This window comes from Furipterus horrens, unplaced genomic scaffold, assembly GCF_987537825.1.
Source record: "Furipterus horrens unplaced genomic scaffold, mFurHor1.1.pri manual_scaffold_13, whole genome shotgun sequence".
NCBI lineage: Eukaryota > Metazoa > Chordata > Mammalia > Chiroptera > Furipteridae > Furipterus > Furipterus horrens.
The window spans coordinates 32,069,446-32,087,576 of record NW_028327183.1 but is presented as its reverse complement, the minus strand read 5'-3'; the positions used below and the strand labels follow the sequence as shown (position 1 = coordinate 32,087,576).

The following is an 18,131-nucleotide window of genomic DNA, read 5'->3' as shown; positions in this document are numbered from 1 at the left end:
CAATTCTGTAAAAAGGACATGCATACCAACTCCTGGGTCATGTCAGTGCATGAGATGCCAGCAGCGCCACACCCGGCCCTGAGTGTCCCAGCCAGCTGCTCTGACTGCAACCCTGGGGCTGGAGCCTGCTGGCAGGGGAGCCAGTGAAAGACTTCTCGGGGCGGCTGGTGCCTGTGGGCCTTCCATGCAGCCCCCATCGCGCCTCCCCACCCTGCTCCTCTCCCAATCTCCCAGGTAAGACAAATGAAGGAAGCCTGTATTCACATTACAACATGAAAATAGCACCAGAAACTTCAGAGCTAAATTGCTGATACTTGCAGCCAAGAGCTCCGTGTTGGAGGAAGGCTCTAGAAAGGCAACCACAGAGGCTGGGGAAGGAGTGTGGATTGGAGGAGGGGATTTGGGGGATGGGGAGGACGGACTGGTGAGAGCTGGCTGATCAGCTTTCTCCCTGTCCAAATGGGAACCTGGTTTTCAGGGGTCAACGTGCACTGGAGACCAGAGCTTCTGTTGGAGGCATGGATAGTGGCTGTCAAGACCATATGGTCGGAGATGGCCGGTTGTACTCTGGGGGCAAGGCAGCTCACAAACCACTTTTCTAGGTGGAGAGCCCTGCCCCTCTCATTTGACTTGTAAGGCCACTTTGGAATTGCAGCAACAGCAGCAATAAGACTAAGAGGGGCCTGCTGCAGTCTGACCTTGGCTGCCTCAACTTAGTTTCCTGCTAGACAATATGGGGGTGGGAGGCCCTGTTCAAACCTTCAAAGAAGGGAGCACATAGGTGCCAAGGTGTGAGCTGCTCTACTTCAAGTTCTTGTACTGAAAAAAAAAACAAAAACAGCTGTGTCGTCTCAAAGAGCCTGCAGCTGGCCTGCCCCTCATCCTAACTTTCTAGGTGGAGAAGGATTGCTGTCCATCAACCCCAGGCCCTGCTCAAAGCATTAGAGTCTCAGCTCTAACACTGAAGTCTGAGCATTTGCACGGTAAATCAGGTGGATTACAATGTAGCCACCAATCAAACTATCTCCGAGGACTAAAGCTTGCCAGTGTAGACAGGAGTCCCTCATTCACTGGGTTTGTCCCCCAGCCCTTCTCTCATGCACTCTCTCACTCCTATACATTACTCAGAAGGATCCTTTTTTAAAGGGATCTTGAAGCTGGTTAGTCTCTGTCCGAAGAGCTGGCTGAGGAGGTTGTTCTGGGATTCAGCTGTCCAGCAGGCTCGGGAGTTCGCTTGTTCAGCACCGTGAACAGATCTTCCCCTCTTGGGGGTCCTGTGCAGGGGTCTCACCTGGGGGAAGGCCTTGTCTAGCCCATCCTTGCTGCGTCTGAAGTCTCGGTGTGTGTGGCTGGGCTCCCCTCTCTGCTGCTCTGAGGGCTGGGGCACTGTAGAGCTGCTCTGGCTACTGGGCCTGGGTTTGGCAGGGACCACACGGCTGGGAGTAGCCTGTTTCCGGGGAGCCCGGGGGGGTCTGTCAGGGACTGAAGGGGCTCTTCCCAAGCTCCCCATACTGTCATTTCTGGTTGGCCCCAGGGTCCGGCCCTTTCTCTTCTTCTCTTTGCCTTCCCCATCCTCCCTGGAGACCAGGCTCCCTTGGGGCCCCTGGTCACCAGCTTCCTTCAGTGCCTTGGGGTAGCCCTTGGCCAGGGCTCGAGCCGGGGTCTTGTCTGTGGCAGGACTCTGGCTTGAGCAGTTGGGTTTGGCTGGGGTGGTGGCTGTCTCGCTTTGAAGCTGCCCACTGGCTGGCTGAGGCTGGCTGCCACCTGCTGTCTTGGTGCTATGCTGTGGGCCTCCATTGCCCTGGGAGCAGGGGCCTGGCTTGGCTTTGAGGGCAGTGGGCTTCTGCCTGTCCTCAGCGCCACGGGCTGGCTCTCCAGGTGTAGGGCTGGCCATGGCCTTCTTCAATTTCACCGGGAACTTGGGTGCTTTGTTGGGGATGGGCAAAGCTGGCCTGTCCTTTGGCGAACTCCGAGAGCTCCCGTGCTTGGTGGCAGTACCCTTGAGGGAGGGAACCCCCTTGACCCCCTCAGGCGCCATGTGGCATGTGGACACTTGCTTCTCCTTCCAGAGCAGGGAGGGGGCTTCTGGGTGATGGTCAGGGATACATTTGCCAGGGCCACTTGGGGTCTTGCCTTTCCCTGAGAATGGGCCAACAGCCCTCTGCTCCTCTGTGGCTTGGCCTCTGGCCCCTGACTGGGGCAGAGACCCCTCCAATGGGAGAGCCTGCTGGAGAAGAGACCCAGGACTGTTTGAGGAGGCCTCACCTGTAGGGCTATCCAGGGCTTGGTCTGGCTTGTGGCCATCTTTGCCATCAGCTGAGGCTGCTGGGAAAGGAGAGAGAGAGGGGAGGAGCTCCTGGAGGTCAGAGGGCAGATTGTCACCCCTGGCCAGGTGGCCCGTAGGATCTATGGGCCTCTCTGGGGTTCTGGGCTGCTCCTTGGTGCCACTGGGAGCTGCCTCTGGGCAGAGCTGGAGTAGGGCTGTGAGGGATGCCTCATTCAGGGCAGGGCTGCTGCAGGGAGACAGAGGCTTGTCCACGATGGGACCAGGGGTGCTGCTGGGTGTGGCCATTCTACGCTGTTTGCTATGCAGTAAGCCCTCCTGAGCCTTCTGCCCAGGGGCGCCTGGCCTCCGTACACCGCGGAAAGTGAAATGCTGCTGCCCCCTCCTCAGGTGTTTGTCCATGTGTCGGTCAAACTGCTCCTTCTTGGCGAACGTGTAGTTGCAGGAGCTGCAGACGAAGGACCTTTTGCTGATGTGCGTGACGTTGGCACAGAGCTCACAGGCGTAGAGTGGGGTGTGCTGCAGCTCCAGCTCCTCCCTCACTCCGTGCTCCCTGGCTAGGTGTGCACGCAGCTCGCGGGGCTCAGGGTAGACCCTTGGGCACTGGGGGCACAGGAAGACGCGCTGTGGGCTATGCACCGCCAGGTGGCGCTGCAGCTTGAAGGGCTTGGGGAACCGCTTGCCGCAGTGGTGGCAGTCTCGGGAGGGGTCCTTGCAGTCCTGGTGCACTGAGATGGCGTGGAGTAGGGGCTCTTGGGTGGAGCAGGGGTCAGAGGATGGGCTGGGGCACATCTTGGTAGATCCAGGGAGAGTGGCAGAATTGCTGGGCAGGGTGGGATTTGTGCAGGCTGATAGGCTACTCTTGGCTAAGTTGCTGTCCGGCATTAAAGTGCCATCCTGGTTTGAGTTGTTGATACAAACCCTGGATTTTGCCCTCTGCTTCTCGGAGGGGCCCCCATTTGCCTGGCCAACTGAGCCCTTGCCCTTGTGGGGTTTGGATGCCTGCCCCATGATGCTATTCAGAAAGTGTGTGACAGTGCTATCCTCCTCCCATGATCCAGGTGGGTCTCCCACGGACGTCCGCGCCGGCCCCTTTCGGGCGAACCGTAGGGCATGTTCCCGCAGGTGCTCGTTGTACATCCAGACATCGGCCACCTCCCTCAGGCACATGCCGCAGGCCCACAGCCCTGCCCGGCCCTGCACGTGCTTCTCCTGCAGGTGCTCCCGCAGCAGCTCCCGAGAGCCAAACCTTCGCTCCACACACATGTAGCAGGTGGGGGGTGGTGAAGGGCTGTGGGCCAGCTTGTGCAGGTCCAGCTCACCCAGGCCATGAAAACGCTGGAAGCACACCCTGCACTTGTAGGGTACCCTCCGGGCCTTGGCATTCCGATCTCTGCCTGGGGCCCTTCTGGCCCCAGCCACCTCCTCTGTCCTTTTGCTCTGTGGCTCCTGGGAATTTGCTGTGGCCTTGAAGTCTAAGAAGCTCATGCTGGGGAGAGTCACAGGATCTCCACAGGGTCCCAGAAAGCACAGATCTTGCATCTCAAGTTTGGCGCTGAGTCTCTCAACATCCATGGCGTTGCCTGGGAGCCTGCAGTCATAGTGTTCTCGCTCCAGGTTGGGCGGCTCTGGGCTCACGTCTCCAAGAGAAGAGGCAGTCTCATCAGTGGGGGCCCGCAGCTCCAGGCCTCTCCAAGCTGCTGGGACCATGTGTAGCTCGGGGATATTCTCTGATGGGTGGTCCTCGGCACTGCCAGAAGGTTCCTGCTTGACACGGTCTGCTTCCAGGTCAGGCTCCAGGGCCCACAGGCTGGGTCCGGGGGCCCAGGGGTCAATGCCAGGCACTTTGCTGCTGAGGAAGCCCTCTAGGAGGAAAGACTCGGGCAGGCCCATCACCTCGTCACTCCACGGATCTTCGAGGGACAGGCAGAGGGAGCCTGAGTCACTGAGATCTGTAGGCATGTGGACAGAGGGCAGAGCGGTGCTGCCTTGGAACTCCCCACTGGGCTCTGGCAATGGTGGAGGCTTTGGCTTTTTACAGCGCTTCCCATAGACTCGAGGGTTCTTCTTCCGAGTTAAGCGGTTGCCAAGAGGGAAGAGCTTGGAAAAGGAGGCTTCGTCATCAAACAAACTGAGAGGGTCCCCGAGACCTGGGCTGGGAACTTCAGGAGTGACATCTTTATGCTCCTGGATCCTGTCTTCTGGATTGTGTTGGGGGCTCTGGAGGCAACTGCTGATGGTGCCACCTGCTTCAGAACCACAAGTCTCTGGAGGGCCTGGGAGTCCCCAGGGGGGCTTGTGCCCTTCCCAGGCACCCTGCCCTGACCTGCAATCAGCTGCTCTGCTTTCCCTTGCAGGTGTACCCCCAGTTGCCCTTGACAGTTCTCTGCAGACATCTGATATCCTGGTCTCTTTGGGTACCCAGCACCCCCTTGTCAAGGCTGTCTTCTGCCCCCCCAGCCCTTCCCCAGGAGGCACACCCTCCATCTTTCCTGGAGGGGTCACCCAATTCCCAGGTGACTTCTGTGAGGGCGTCTCCTCCTGGTCTGTGGTCATGGGGAGAGGCAGCTGTGTGACCTCGGTCTCTTGCTCTGCCTCCTGTGAGATGCTGCAGCTCAGAGGGGATGTGTAATTGACAATCACAGTTGATGGATTCCAGCGGCTTCTATCTGAAATCACATCAGGAGAGATTCGAGGACTGCTCTCCTCCCGGAAACTTCTCGCTCTTGGCTTTCTCGATTTCTTATTTGATTTCCCCTCTGACTCGCTGGGGATGTTCATGGACGCTCTACCCCGCCTCTGGCCTCCTCCTCTCTCTGCCTGTCTGGGGCAGGGCTCATCCCTTGGTAGCAAGTCCCATTTCCTGGGCTCTGTGGGCTTTGAGCCCACTCCTTGCTTGACCAGGCCCAGGGGGTGTAGTTCTTGGCTGGGGGTACAGCTTAGTGTCCTCAGAATGTCGAGCCCCTGCCTGAGCCCCTTGGATGTCTTGGGACCTGGGGCATCCTCAGGAGTCATGGAGCCCTGGATGGGAGGTGACCCAGCAGCATGGCTGGGGCTGCTCAGCCCGTGCCTTGGTTTCTCCTTTCCAAGAGCCCTGCGGCGTTTCTTCCCAGAGGGGCGGCTCATCTGGGCTGCAGGCTCCTCAGGTTGGGGTGTGGGCAGGGCTGGAGGGCTTGGCTGGGAGGTGGCTCCCTTGTGCAGCTTGTGCTTCCTGGCTTTATGACGACTTAGGCCTGGCCCAGATCGGAAGGTGGCTGAGCAGACCTCGCAGGTCAAGGGCTGCCTGCTGGGGTCTTGGTCCTTCCAGCAGCTGTTCTCAGTAGACATGGGCCCCTTTTTAAAGCCACAAGGCTTCTGTTTGGAGTCCTGGGAACATAGCCGGTCCCCCAGGGGCATCTGGTGGAAGACGGTTCTGAGGGTCTGGGGCGAGTTGGGTCTGGAGTTGCTGGCTGTGCTGCTCAGAGAGGTGGCTCTGTCCTGGTGGAGCTCTTCATAAGGGCAGGTGACCCTTGGGCCTCTGGTGCCAGCTCCTGAGGCCTTTGTAATGCTAGGGTGCCCAGCCCCAGGTTTCTTAAGGTCCTCCTGGCCCTGGGGCCTGGCCCCCACCCCACCTTTCAAGTAGGCATGGGGCTCTGGCACTGCTGTCCTCTGGGTGGAAGTGTCCATGGGCACAGTAGTGATGCTCTGGCCTTCCCTCCTTCCAGGGTGTTCTGAGAAGGGGCCCTTGGGCATTCTGTCTGGGCTGGTGTTGGGCAGGGCTCCCCTGCAATGGGGGTCTGGCCAATCCATCCGGGGCCCTCTGACTGCCCCCATGCCATTCATGGTGGGAATGCCAGGTAGGGCAGCAGCCTTGATGGCCCCTCTCAGGGACATGGCCCTTGCTGGGGGAGGAGCAGTATCATAGGCAGGAGATCCTCTCAGCCTCTCTTTTCTGGAACCCTCTAGGGGTCTTGACATGTGGCCTTCATGGTGGTCCCCCACATGGGTGGGAGTGAAAACAGTGACAAAGCCAGGTTGGCTTGTGGGAGGGTCTCCCAGGGGGCTTTGTTCCCCTAAGAGAGAATAGCAAGCCAGGTTTTCCTTGAGGTCACAGGGGCTTGTCCTCAAAGATGAGGGGGCTTCCAGGGACCCCCCAGCCCTAGAATCTGTGAGCTTTGGGTTATACTCAGCCTTTTTCAAAGCTATACAGACAGAGGAATAGGCTGACAGCTGCTTCGCACTGGTAGGATCCCCGCAGGATGGAGATGCTGGGGGCAGCCCCCTTAGCTCACCTGAAAGCACTCTGGGAGGGTCTTCCTGGAGCAAGTGCTCAAGACTGCAAGGAACAGGGTCAGCTGCAGAACTGGGCAAAGGGGCACAGCCAGTTAGGTCCCTCATAGGGAGCTCTGGGCTCTCCCCAGTGAGTAGCAGGTGCTTCTTAAGGCTTGGACCGGCTGCCTCTCGAATCCAGGCCTCAGGCCCATTCTGGGCATGCACTGCTGCCAAGGCTGGGACCAAAAATTCTGATTCAGAGGAGGTGGGGCTTGGGGTGGACTGTGTTTTATTCTGAAGGCCCAGGTTTGGCCTGCTTCCCTGGACCTGCGCCCCTGGCTGGTCTGCAGTCCCAGCCATGCTGTCCAGTGTGGTTTCAGGATCAGGATGGACTATGGCAAGGTCATCTGCTCCTTCTGGGCTCCCCCAGTTTTCTGGTTGCAGCTGGCTGGCTTTGCCTTGGCCTTTGAGCTTCTCAGCCTGGCCAAGTGAGCCCAGATGGTCATCTGCCTCTGGCCCCAGCTGACATCTGGTCATTGCAGGGATAACTGTTATCTGCGCACTCCCCTCCAAGCCCTTGGCAGGGTTATGGGCCATGTTCCCACATTCTACACTGTCCCCTTCCACATCTGAGGGGTTGCTCTGTTGAGGGCTCTCCGCGTCAGCAAGTGGGGACCTCAGTGTGCCCTGCGCGGCATCTTCACTCTCAGCCGCTCTGGCCACCAGTCGCTGGAGTTCACATATCGGGCTTTCAGAGGGGCCCTGGAGCCTCCTGCCAGGGCTGGTGTCAGGCAAGCAAGCAGGACTTGGGGAGGCTCCTGTTGGTACAGACTCCTTGTTACCCTCAGAGCCAGGGCCCCCTGCTACAGGGTGGAGGGGGCCTGCTCCTTCTGGCCCATTGGTGCTGCTTATAGAATATCCTTTGAGGACCTCACTGTGACTGGCACTAGAAGGTGAAGTGGCACCCAGACGCAGAACCCCGGCACCCCGAAATGCCAAGTCAGTTGCCAGATGAGCAAGAGGGCTGTTGAGTGCTTCCAGCTCAGGAGAGTCTTGGCAAGGCCCCTGTGCGTTGCAGGATTCTGGAAACAGCTCTTTCTGAGTGCAGGGAAGAAGCAGCAGGATGTCTTTGTTGTGATGGATGCTGGTGGCCCTACTATTTTTAGAAAGTAAAGTCTCATGGTTTGGGCTGCACTTTACTAAATCTCCCCTGTCTGACGGGGGGTCAGGTAGACAGGCTTCTGGGCAGATCCTGCAGCTCTCTTCTGCCTTGGGGAGCCTTGTCCTGGAGACTCTGGTGTTCTGCACTGGCTGGAAACTGGGGCTAGTCCCATTGGGGCTGAAAGGAGCCCCAGAAACCTGGTCTTTGTGGGTACTAGGGGGAGTGGCTGCTTTTCTGGGGTGAAATGAGGGCCACTCCTCCTGGGGGCTCCCCAGAGTTCCCTCCGTGGTTGCCATGGCTGTTTCTGCCCCTTTCTGGTGTGGGCTCAATTCCCCAAAACCAGTGAGGTCAGCTGAGGAGAGCAGGTCCTTTTCGGGTGAGGCAGCTTGGTGCACGGGCATGGGGGTGCCTGTGCACGAGTGCATTCTGCCCATGTTCTGAGCTCTGCGCAGCTCTCCTGGGACCTCACGCGCACCTTTATTTTCCAGCTGACTTTCTAATTCGGTGACCAACCTTTTGATCTCTAATTCATCCTCAGACAAGTTGCCCATAAAAGCAATGTTACATTCGCTAACCTTGCAAGGCAAAAGTGGAGGGTTGGCAGCCACTGTCCTTTCACGAGGACACTTTTTATTGATGGCCTTTTCCCCTGAGAGGTCAGCAAAATGGTCCAGATGGCTGGATAGCATTGGAGAAACTTCCTCCAGCAGGGACCAGCCCTTCTCAGGCAGAAATGAGGGGAATGGTGGGTCTAGCTGGGGTTTTCTTGGGGGAGGATCAATGCATGTAGATGGTGAGTGTGCATCCCTGTTTCCAGACAGGCTGCTGTAGATCGGTGAATTGAAGCCATCCACAGGCAGCCCAGAGAGCAGAGGTGTGGACGCCAAAGTCAGTGGTGATTCGGCTTTGCCTGGGTCTATGTCGACTGTATAGGGTGGACTCCTGGGAGGTTTTGACTTGAGGGAACTGGTGTCTATACCACCCTGGCAAATAAGTGTGTTGTTGGTGGAAGGAGTGTCCGGAGCTAAGGGTTTGGAGTACAACTCTTCACCAAAACATCCAGCCAGTTCTTTAGGTCCAAGGAGCAATTTGCTGGGGGTGCTGCTGTAGGGCTGTGGCCCCTTTTTGGAAGCTGGAACCATGGAATCTCCATTAAAAAGAGCCGGGTCACACCCAAGATCAGGGGTCTTTAAAAACAGGATGCTGGCCTCAGGGTAGGCAGTGGTGGTGTTAGTGACAGGAACCAGCAATTCTCCTGGCAGGTAGTCAGGGGGTTCCTCTTCACCATGAGAGATAGGGGGTTTCATGCACTGGGGGTCATTCAGCAGACTGCCTCCACCTGGTGCTGATGAGCTCCTGTTGGGTACCACCATGTCCTCTCTGCCTGGCTGTGGTCGTCGTGGGGCTGGGGAACAGGGACTTCCTTCCACACAGGTGGACAGAGGAGAGCTGGACACATCTCTGAGAAGCTTTGTGGTGTCAGGTGGGAAATCTTCTTGATGGAAGTCCAGCAACAAATGCTTTTTTTCTGGGGTCTTGGCAACAGTGGAAACCTGCAGGAGATACTTGTGGCCTCTCTCCTTCGGGCCCTCTCTGGCCTTAGGGCTTTTCAGTGGGCCCTGGGCTTCAGGGCTCTCACTGGGGCCTGGGCAAGGCCTGCCTGGCTTTGTGGTTTCCTGCCTCACGACCTTCCTGGGTTTCTGCTGCTCTCGATCTTCTCTAGAACCTGGGGTCAAGTCTACTTCCTTTCTCTTCTCACCTCGGTGCCACTGCTGGCAGCTGTGGCGGGGCTGGCCTCTGAAGCAGGAGCCCCGTGGCTGCAAGTGGTCCTCCTCCTCGGACTCTGAGGCATAGTCGTACTCCTGGAACCTGCCGTCCAGGGTGCTGGGTGGGGGACTTTCGGTCTCTGGGGAGAAGCACCTGCCCTGGCTGCGCTGTGCCTGCAGCTTGTGCAGCTGATTCTTCTGCTGCACGATCTTGTGGATGAGCTCCTTGCTCCAGGTGCCACCCCGTGCCTTCCTCCTCCTGGAATCCTTCCCTGGGGACAGTCGGAGGCGCTTGGAGCTCCTGGTCTCCACTGGGAGGGCCCTACCACAGGGATCTGTGTGGATCTTGGGGGTTTGGGTCCTGAGGTCCCGGGGGCAAGGTGGGGCTGGCTCAGCCCTGTCGCCCTTCCTCCTGGGCCTTAGGCAGGTGGCTCTGGTGCCCCTACCCGACCTCCTGGCAGTGTTGGCTGTGTCCAGCTCTCCCCGGAAAAACTTAAACTGCTTCCCTCTCTTCTGCTGGCTAGCCAGGCTGGCCTTGCCTGCCTCTGTAGTCACAAGGCCCAGGGACCGGGTTTTGGGCCTGCGGTAGGCTGAGTGGTCCCCGTCCCCAGGATGGGGAGCCTGGGGCTCCAAGGCTGGGAGTGGGAGCTGAGCTTTGTTTTCTGGCGTGATCCCCACCCTTGTCTTGGGAGGTAGTGCAGCACTGGGACCTCTGGGTCCAGAAGGTTCTTCGTCGGCAAAGACATCGATGAAGCTGCTGTCAATCTCAGGGTTGTCTGACTGGTACTCCAGGCCGTTGAGTGTCTCGGTGATGAGGCTGTCCAGTTTGGCGTCATCCTCCAGGTCCAGGTCCGCAGCAGAGAGTGGGAAGGGGGCAGTGGTCAGGCCGGGCAAGAAACTTGTCCTCAGAGGGTCATCTTTGCCATCTACCCGGATGTCTGCCTCTATCGGGAAGGGTACTGTCTTGGTGTGGCTGAGCAGGCTTGGGTTGCCACTAGCAGGTGCTTTGGCAGCAGCCAGCACCAAGGGGGTGGTGGGGGGCGTGGGGAGCTCCGAGGGTTGCTGGTGACTGTCCTTGGTCCTGGCCAGGAGCAGGCTGCAAAACTGCCGGTGCTCCAGGAAGGTGGCCAGGCTGCTGTAGTTGCGGTCGCACTGCCTGCAAGTGAGCAGCACGTCTAGCTGGTCCAGGCTGGCACTGCTGAGGGGAAAGTGGTGGGCAGAGTAGGGGGGTGGCTCTGGGGGGAATCCCTCCAGCCCCCTGCTGCCCACCTGGGGGTCCGCACTGGGGAATGGGGCCTCTTCCAGGCATTTGAAGGTGCCCTCGGGCCCCAGCCCCTCTGCGGGGAAAGGGAAGGTCTTGACAGGCTCTGGCTGATAGTGGATGGGGAGGGTGTGAGAGGGCTCGGGGGATGGGAAGGGGCTGCTCTTCTCCTGGGAATGACTAGGGGTGTGGAAGAAGGCAGAGGGCCCTAGTGGGCCAGGGAGCTGGCTCTCCTCTGAGCTGGGGTTGGCTGGGCTGCTGGATAGCGGTGACAGTGATGAGCAGGTGCTGCTGCCGGCCGTGTTGGTGGCAGGTGAGGGCAGTGGGGACTCACTGGGAGAAGCCGACACCAGCCTGGGTTGGGGCATGCCAGGGGTCCCTCGGGGTGAGACCTGGGGCTGGGCCACCCTGAAGAATAGGGGCTGGGCTCCAGGGTCCTGCAGCCCTTTGTAGGTGAACAGTCTCGGGGAGCTGCTGCTGTGCTTGCCTGGGCTGTTTCTCAGCACTGTCAGCTTCTCGCCCAGCCCAGGGGGCTTGCTGGAAGCAACCAGGGCTACATGGCTGCCCCCCTGCCACTCGGGGGTGCCTGGGGGAAAAGGAAGCTGGCTCAGCATCTCCACTTCATGGGGGCTGGGCCCAGTGGTAGGGAGCACCTGGGGCCAGGGCAGCGGGGGACTCTGGGGGAGGCCAAGACGTTGGCCTGGGCTTGGCTGGCCTTCAAACAATGCACTCCTGGTAGTGGCTGAGGGGCCCAGGGGAGGAGTAGGGTAAGGGGCTGCAGTGGGATCCCACAGCTGGGGCAGTCTGGTGGGCAGGGGCCCAGGGGTGGCCAGCTCTGTGTCCAGAGATCCAGGACTGGTGCCCACACCACTGGCTCCTGGGCTTCCATACGCCTGCCCGGGAAAGTGCCTCTGGGGCAGAGAGTTTGGGGGTCCCCTGGGACTCCCCAGCCCAGTGTGGGCTGAAGGTGGTCTCTCAGAGAGGGCTTTGGTCAGGCTCTTGTGCAAACTGTCTGGGAAGGTGACCGTGTTCTCTGAGAAGGGGCTGGGGGCTGGGTGAGCAGCACCAATTGTGGGGAGAGCGCGGCCGAGGTCACTGGGGGCGTCAAGGCGTCCAGGCTGGCTGGGGTAGCAGGGCGGGGGTGGAGGAGCAGGTTGGGTGGGCAGGGGGTAGGTCGAGCCTATGCCCACCGCCTCCTCCTGCCACTCTCCCCGAGGCTGGTGGAAGGCAAACACCAGTGCCCTGTCAGAGTAATCGGGCCTCGGGGTGTCCTTGGGGAAGGACTTCGGGCTGACCCTGTGCAGTGCTGGGAAGGGGAACTGGAAGGAGGCCACCCTGGGGCTACCACCTTCAGGGAAGGGCTCCGGCTCTGTGGGGAGGGCCCTGAAACTAGCACCGGGTAAGTTGTTCTCAGCAGTGGGAGGCCAGGTGTCGACCCCACTGGCCTGGAATTCTGAGTAGGAGGCTGGCCTGCAGGGGCTGGCGTCACTGCTCTGGGGGGCCCTAAGGGGTGGGGGCCCCGGGGTGGCACTTGGTGAGGTATAATTGGTGGAGGTAAAGCTGGAGGGGGTCTCCTGGAAGCACCTTTGGAAGCTGAGCTCTTCTGGGGCAGGAGAGGCCTCTGCCTCTGGGGGCCTGGGTTCCTCATGCTGTGGGCCCTCAGGGGTCTCGTTGGGGGCGGATCTGGCCCTTGAGCCTGAAATGCACAGAGTGTAGAGCTGCTGGGGGCTGCCGTCTGTCCTGCCTGCCTGCCCTGTGGGAGCCTGTGTGTGGCTTCTCCCTAGTGGGGTCTGGGGGCTGCTACCCCCTCTGGGAGAACTGCTTAGGGGCTGGGTTCTCAGAAGGGGGGCCTTGGTCTCCACCTCCCTAGCCTGCCCAGGCTGGGCATCAGGGGGCTCCCTGGCCTGGGCCCCGCTGCCTGCCTCCCTTGTGGCCTTGGCAGTTCTGCTGGCTGGGGCGCCGTCCTCGCTGTGGGGCTCAGGGGCCACGCCACTCGCCATGCCGCTGGTGGTTTGGCAGGACTGGAGGCCTCTGGTCATGGTTGGGGCGGGTGCTCCACGGGGCTGCTCCCCAGGCATGGCCCCTCTGTCCGGGCGCTAGGAGGATGTGGTGGTCCGAGGAGGTCCATGGGGAGTGGGCTGAGGGGCCATTCTTGCCCCCTGGGGTGCCCTGGAGAAGCCTGTTCTCATGGTCCTGGGTGGAGCCTGAAGGGAAAAAATAGAAGTGAGTAGGGAGCCATGGAGGCTCCCTGGCCCCCATGAAGGCGGTGACAGGCTGGGAGATGAAGCAGTTGGCACCAAAGCCCCCACCTTTAGAGGAAGGAACTCAACTCCAATGACACTTTGAGAGGCAAGAGGAGAAAAGCGTTCCTGCCAGATAGAGCATGGGATTGGGGGTGGAGGGAGAGGGAGGAAGGAGAAAGAGTGAGTGTGCTGTTTGGGGTCTCAGGGTCTCAGAAGACTCTTAGCCACCTTGGAGCATCCTTGTTTGGCTCTGGCCACTGTGAGTGAAAGGCCCAGGCCTGTAGAGGCCCCAGGGTGGGGATAACAGGCACCTGGTGGCTGTCTGCATGGCCCGAGCTACAGTCCTGGTGGGGTCAGGGGACAGCCCAGGCAGGACAGAGGAGGGGCCTTGTATCAGAACAGGACAGCCTCAAGCCACTTGCTCTGGGGACCCACTGGTCAGCTCCCTGGGGTGGGGTCTGCACCTGTATTTCTAGGCAGTGCCAGGCACTGCTAGTGCTCCCTCCCTGTGTTTGGAGACCTGCCCAGGGGTCATGCCTACTGAGGAAGGGTGTTCTTCCTGATTTGGGGTATAAGCACCCCTGTCACTCCTAGGTGGGGATGATTCCAGTGCTGACCAGCAGAGGTTGCCACACTGTCCCCCTTCCTCCTTGTCAGCTCTGTGGACTCCCCTATCCCAGCAACCTGGGTGCCCCTCCCCTCCTAAGCAGAGGTCTCACCCCCTCCACTGCCTGGGGCCAGCCCTCTACCCCCCTTTCCATCTCGAGACTGGGAGACCTAGGGGCAAGGGCTTGTTGAATGAATAGATGATAGCAGTGACAGCTGTATGAGTCCCTTCTGAGCCTTTGGCTGGGAGCCACGGAGCTGAGTGCTTTCCATCAACCACTTCTCCTGTTCTCACAGTGGCTCTGGAGGTCAGAACCCTTAGAGCTATGGGGAGGTGAGTAACTTGCCCATGGCCTCACAGCTAGTGGAGGGCACTGGGGTCCCCTAGACAGACCCCTTCCAGCTGTGCCATGCACAGTCTGGACACCTGATTGGAGCCAGGCTGTGCCCACCCCCTCACGAAGTGCCTTGCAGGAGAGAGGGCAGGGCCTGTGAGATGCTGTCCCCTCTGCTGCACTTTGAACTGCTCAGTGCAAGTCCTGGCTCAGCCACTGACCTGCTGTGGGACCTGAGACTAGTCCCTCAGCCTCCCTGAGCCTGGAAAATGGGGATCCCAGGAGAGCCCCCGATGGGGCTGTTGTGAGATGACACGAGTCACTGTGTCCAAACCATATAATAGGTCCCTTGTGGATCATCTGCTGGTTGTGTGGCTTTCTGACTGTTCCTGTTCCTGCCTGAGGCTGGGGCCCCCAAGCTGGGGAGCCTGCCCAGTCCCCACAGCCTGGAGTCTGGCGCACAGGAGGCATTCCAGATTGCGGAGAGGTCAGTTTCCACACCCATGAAACAGGGGCGGTCACGGTGCCACCTTCACCAGGCTGTCCTAAAGTTCAGCATTCTTGTGACCTGGCATGGTGCCTGGTATGTGGGGGCACTCCCTCCCTGTGCCTCTCCAGGCACAGTGTCCCCATCTGTGCATGGGGTCGTGGCATTGTTTCTCCAGGGGCACTGCTGGAAGCCTTCAGGCTGCAGCCATACCTCAAGTGGGGCCACCTGGGCCATCCTTGGTGGCCTTAGGAGCAGAAGCCTCTGATCTCATGGCCCCGCCTGCTCTCAGAGGCACCTGCATCTTCCAGGTAGCCCCAAGCTCTGCCCAGAAAGCTCCCCATTGGGGCTCACCATGGCAGATCACATTACTAAGATTCTGCTGTCCCTGTGGAAGGGTTGTTCCAGTTTGCTCCTCTGCTGGCAGGCTTGGCCACATGGCTCCATTCGGCCACTAGCTGTGAGTAGCAGTGACTCACTACTTCTGAGTAGAGAGTTTTAGAGCAGATATCGGAAACCTGCCTTGCTGCCTTTTTGAGGGCTGAGGTCACAAGCTGTGGCCAGGTGGTGGGCTGGCCGCCTCATCACTGGTGAGGCACTGTCCATCCTTGGGCTCTCTTCCCCATAAGCCAAGTGGGGGTGGGGTGGGGAGGGGCCAGACCAGGTTATCTCGAAGGGTCCTTTGTTTCCAGCAGCCAGAATCAGCTTCTCTTGGTGGGAAGGCCAGTCATTGGGATTGACCCCTCATTCATGCATTCACACTCACAAGAGCATTTCTGGAGGTCTGCCCCATGCCTAGCATTCAGGGGAGGAGGTAGGCTGTAGCTTTGGAGCTTTGATCCTGGCTCAGAGCTCTTGTAGGGCCCACAGAGGCTGGGGATGGGGGTGGTGGTGCAGGGAGTGGCATTTATTGAATACCTACTACATGCTAGGTGGAACTTAACTTGGGTCTGGGGGGTGGCACTGAGGAGGGGGCTCCTGCATGGCTGGCATCAGAGGAGGCTTCCTAGAGGAGGTAGCATCAGTTCTGGCCATGTGGATGGAGAGGGCATGCAAGGGTGGGAACTGTGAGCACAGGTAGGTGCAGGATTCCTTGGAAAAACTGAGAGAAAGAGTTCTGTGCCCCAGGAAGGAATGGTGGGGAGCTGGGCCAGTTTCCGAAGGACAGTGAGGGCTTTACAGGGTGGGCAAGTGGGACCCCAAGTGAGCAGGCATCCAGGCTGCAGCCAGCAGCTTGGGCAAGGTGGCCTGCCTTTCCATGCACTCTGACCTAGGCCAGGGAGTCTCCTGGGGGGTCCCCTTTGCCACTGCTCCAGGGACACCCCACAAGGAATGCTCTTTACTAGCTGCAGGGCAGTGATCCAGAAAAAGTAGGGTCAAGAGCTGGCTCTGAACCAGTTAGGGGTTGGTGTCGGGCCCTCCCTGGAAGTAGGAAGGGGTCTGGCTGAAGGCCCTCCCCTCCTGAACTTCTCAGACAGCCTAAGGGGGCAGGACCCAAGCTGACTTCGAGACCCAGGCCCAGGGCTCCAATTGCAACAGGCAGTGAAGTGCAGAGGTGCCGAGGGCCTCTGACCTTGCAGGGCCTCCTTCACCTGCCCTGGAACAGGCTGCTCCTGGGACACTGAAAGAGGAGGGAGGGAGGCAGGCCTGGGGCCTGGGCCTCCCTACTCTTTCCAGAGCTTTACAGGGCGTGGCAGGTGAGGCCAAAGTAGTCATTAGACAGTAAGCCCCATAGGTCCAGGCTCTAAGCAGCCTCCGAGAGGCTGGGGGTGGAGGGGTCCTGGTTCTGAGGCCCCTTCCAGTGCTGGCTGCACATCCCCAGGCCTTTCTCCGAGCCTCAATCAGCCTCGGCTTCTCCATCTGTGATCTGGGAACAACACTGGAACCTATCTCAAAGGGGCTGGCAAAGGAGAAATCAGTGAACAACCTCTTCATAAAGTGCTACGCAGAGAGTGTGGTGGGGGCCAATACGTCCCCATTCGTACTGTAACTGTTAAGTCCTGTCACCCCTCTTGCCCTGATTTGATCGTCAGCACAAAGGAAAGTAGTGAGGAGACTGCGGGAAGGACGGGAAGGACGCTGTGGGAAAGGCGGGGTGGGGTCTGAAAACAGGAAGAAGTTGCTCATTTGTCGGTTTGAAACAGCTGTGCCCCAGGGTTCCCTCAGATCTGAGAAGGCCTGACTTGCTGGCCCCTGGAGAATGTCAAGTGACAAGCTGCTGCTGCTGTCCTGAACAGTCCTCTCACCCCACTCAGGGCTGCGGTGAGCAGCCACGTGTCGGTCCCAGACAGCTGGCTCGGAGGCGATCTCTTAGGGAGGCAGCTGGCATCCCCAATTATCGCCTGAGTGGAGAGGCGGAAGGAGCCGGCCCCGGTGGGGCGGGTCGGGAGGCTGAGATGAGGGCATCTCCGGCTGGGTGGCGACCAGCTGTCCCTATTCTACATACCTGGGGAGTCAGGCCCTCAGCTGGGTCGCTGCACAGCTTCCTGAGGAATGAGGACTTCTTGGCTGCAAGGAAAATGGAAATCGTGTCAGAATCCATGTGGTGCCAGGCAGAGGGAGCAACTCCCGGGCAAGCCCCTGCCCCCATGCCATGCAGAGCCAGGGGGCCCCCTGGGTACCAGGAAACCAGCAAGGAGAGAGGGTGAGCTCAGGAAGCCTGCAGGCAGCTCAGCCTGGCCAGGGAGCCCGGCAGTGTTAGGGGTCAGCTGGCTGCATTTGCCCTGGGTTTGTTGATTATTTTACGTTTCTTTTCATTAAGTTCTTATGCATAGACTACACATGTGTGTGGCTCCCAAACTTGAAACAGTGTTCAAAGGTCTGCAGTACCCTGGACCCTGGCCTGGTGACCCTCTCCCCTGTTCTGCTGTGAAAGCACTCGGGAAGTTCTTATGTTTCCATCCAGAGTTTCTTGACGTCAATACCAGCAAATCTCATTTCCCCCTTCTTCAACAAAAGACAGTCTACTGCACTCACAGGTCCATGTTTATTTTGCATTTAACAATGCATCTTGTAGATAATTCTAGAGCACTCCATAGAGTGCTGTCTGTCCACCTCTCCACCGCACACAGCGACAATATTCTGCAGAATGGATGGATAGCTATTTATGTATCCAGATACCCCCAGATGGACACTGGGTGGTCCCATATTGGGCTTTACAAACAATAGAGCAATGACTATGCGTGCCAGCGAGACCCACAGGGTGAACTCTAAGAAGAGATGCTGGGGGTCAAAGGGCAAGTGCATTTGTGATTTGGAGAGATATTGTCAAATTAATCTCTGGGGTGCTTTTAAAATTTGGCCACAATTTTTTTAATCCTCCATCTTTGAGAAGGCAGGGCCCAACTCCTTTTTTTCAAATGTGGGCTGGACCTGGTGACTTGCTTTTTATGAACAAAATATGGTGGAAGTGAGGGTGCTGGACTTCAGAAATCAGGCAATAAAGGGCACTGTGGTTTCCATTTTGCTCCCTGTCTGATGGCTCCCTCAGGGCAGCCATGTTGTGTGGATACACAAGCAGCCTCATGGAGGGTCCACGTGGGGAAGAACTGAGGCCTCCTGCCCACCACTGTGTGAAAAGTCACCTCGGAAGCAGCTCCTCCAGCCCCAGCTGACTCTTCAGATGAGACCTCAGCTCTTGCTGACATTCCAGCAGCAACCTCCCAAGAGACCCTGATCCAGAACCACCCAGCTGAGGTGGTGCCCAAAGTCCTGGCCCACATAAACTGTAGATAAT

The 18,131-nt window shown here is 58.9% G+C and overlaps 1 protein-coding gene across 1 annotated transcript; it reads right to left on the bottom strand.

Annotated features, from left to right (window-relative positions):
- Positions 1–828: 828 nt before the first annotated feature.
- ZNF469 (zinc finger protein 469) lies at positions 829–12,916 on the bottom strand. Its single transcript, XM_090260250.1, has one exon. It carries the CDS (start codon positions 12,800–12,802, stop codon positions 1,121–1,123), a length of 11,682 nt encoding a protein of 3,893 aa, XP_090116376.1. The 5' UTR covers positions 12,803–12,916; the 3' UTR covers positions 829–1,120.
- Positions 12,917–18,131: the final 5,215 nt, after the last annotated feature.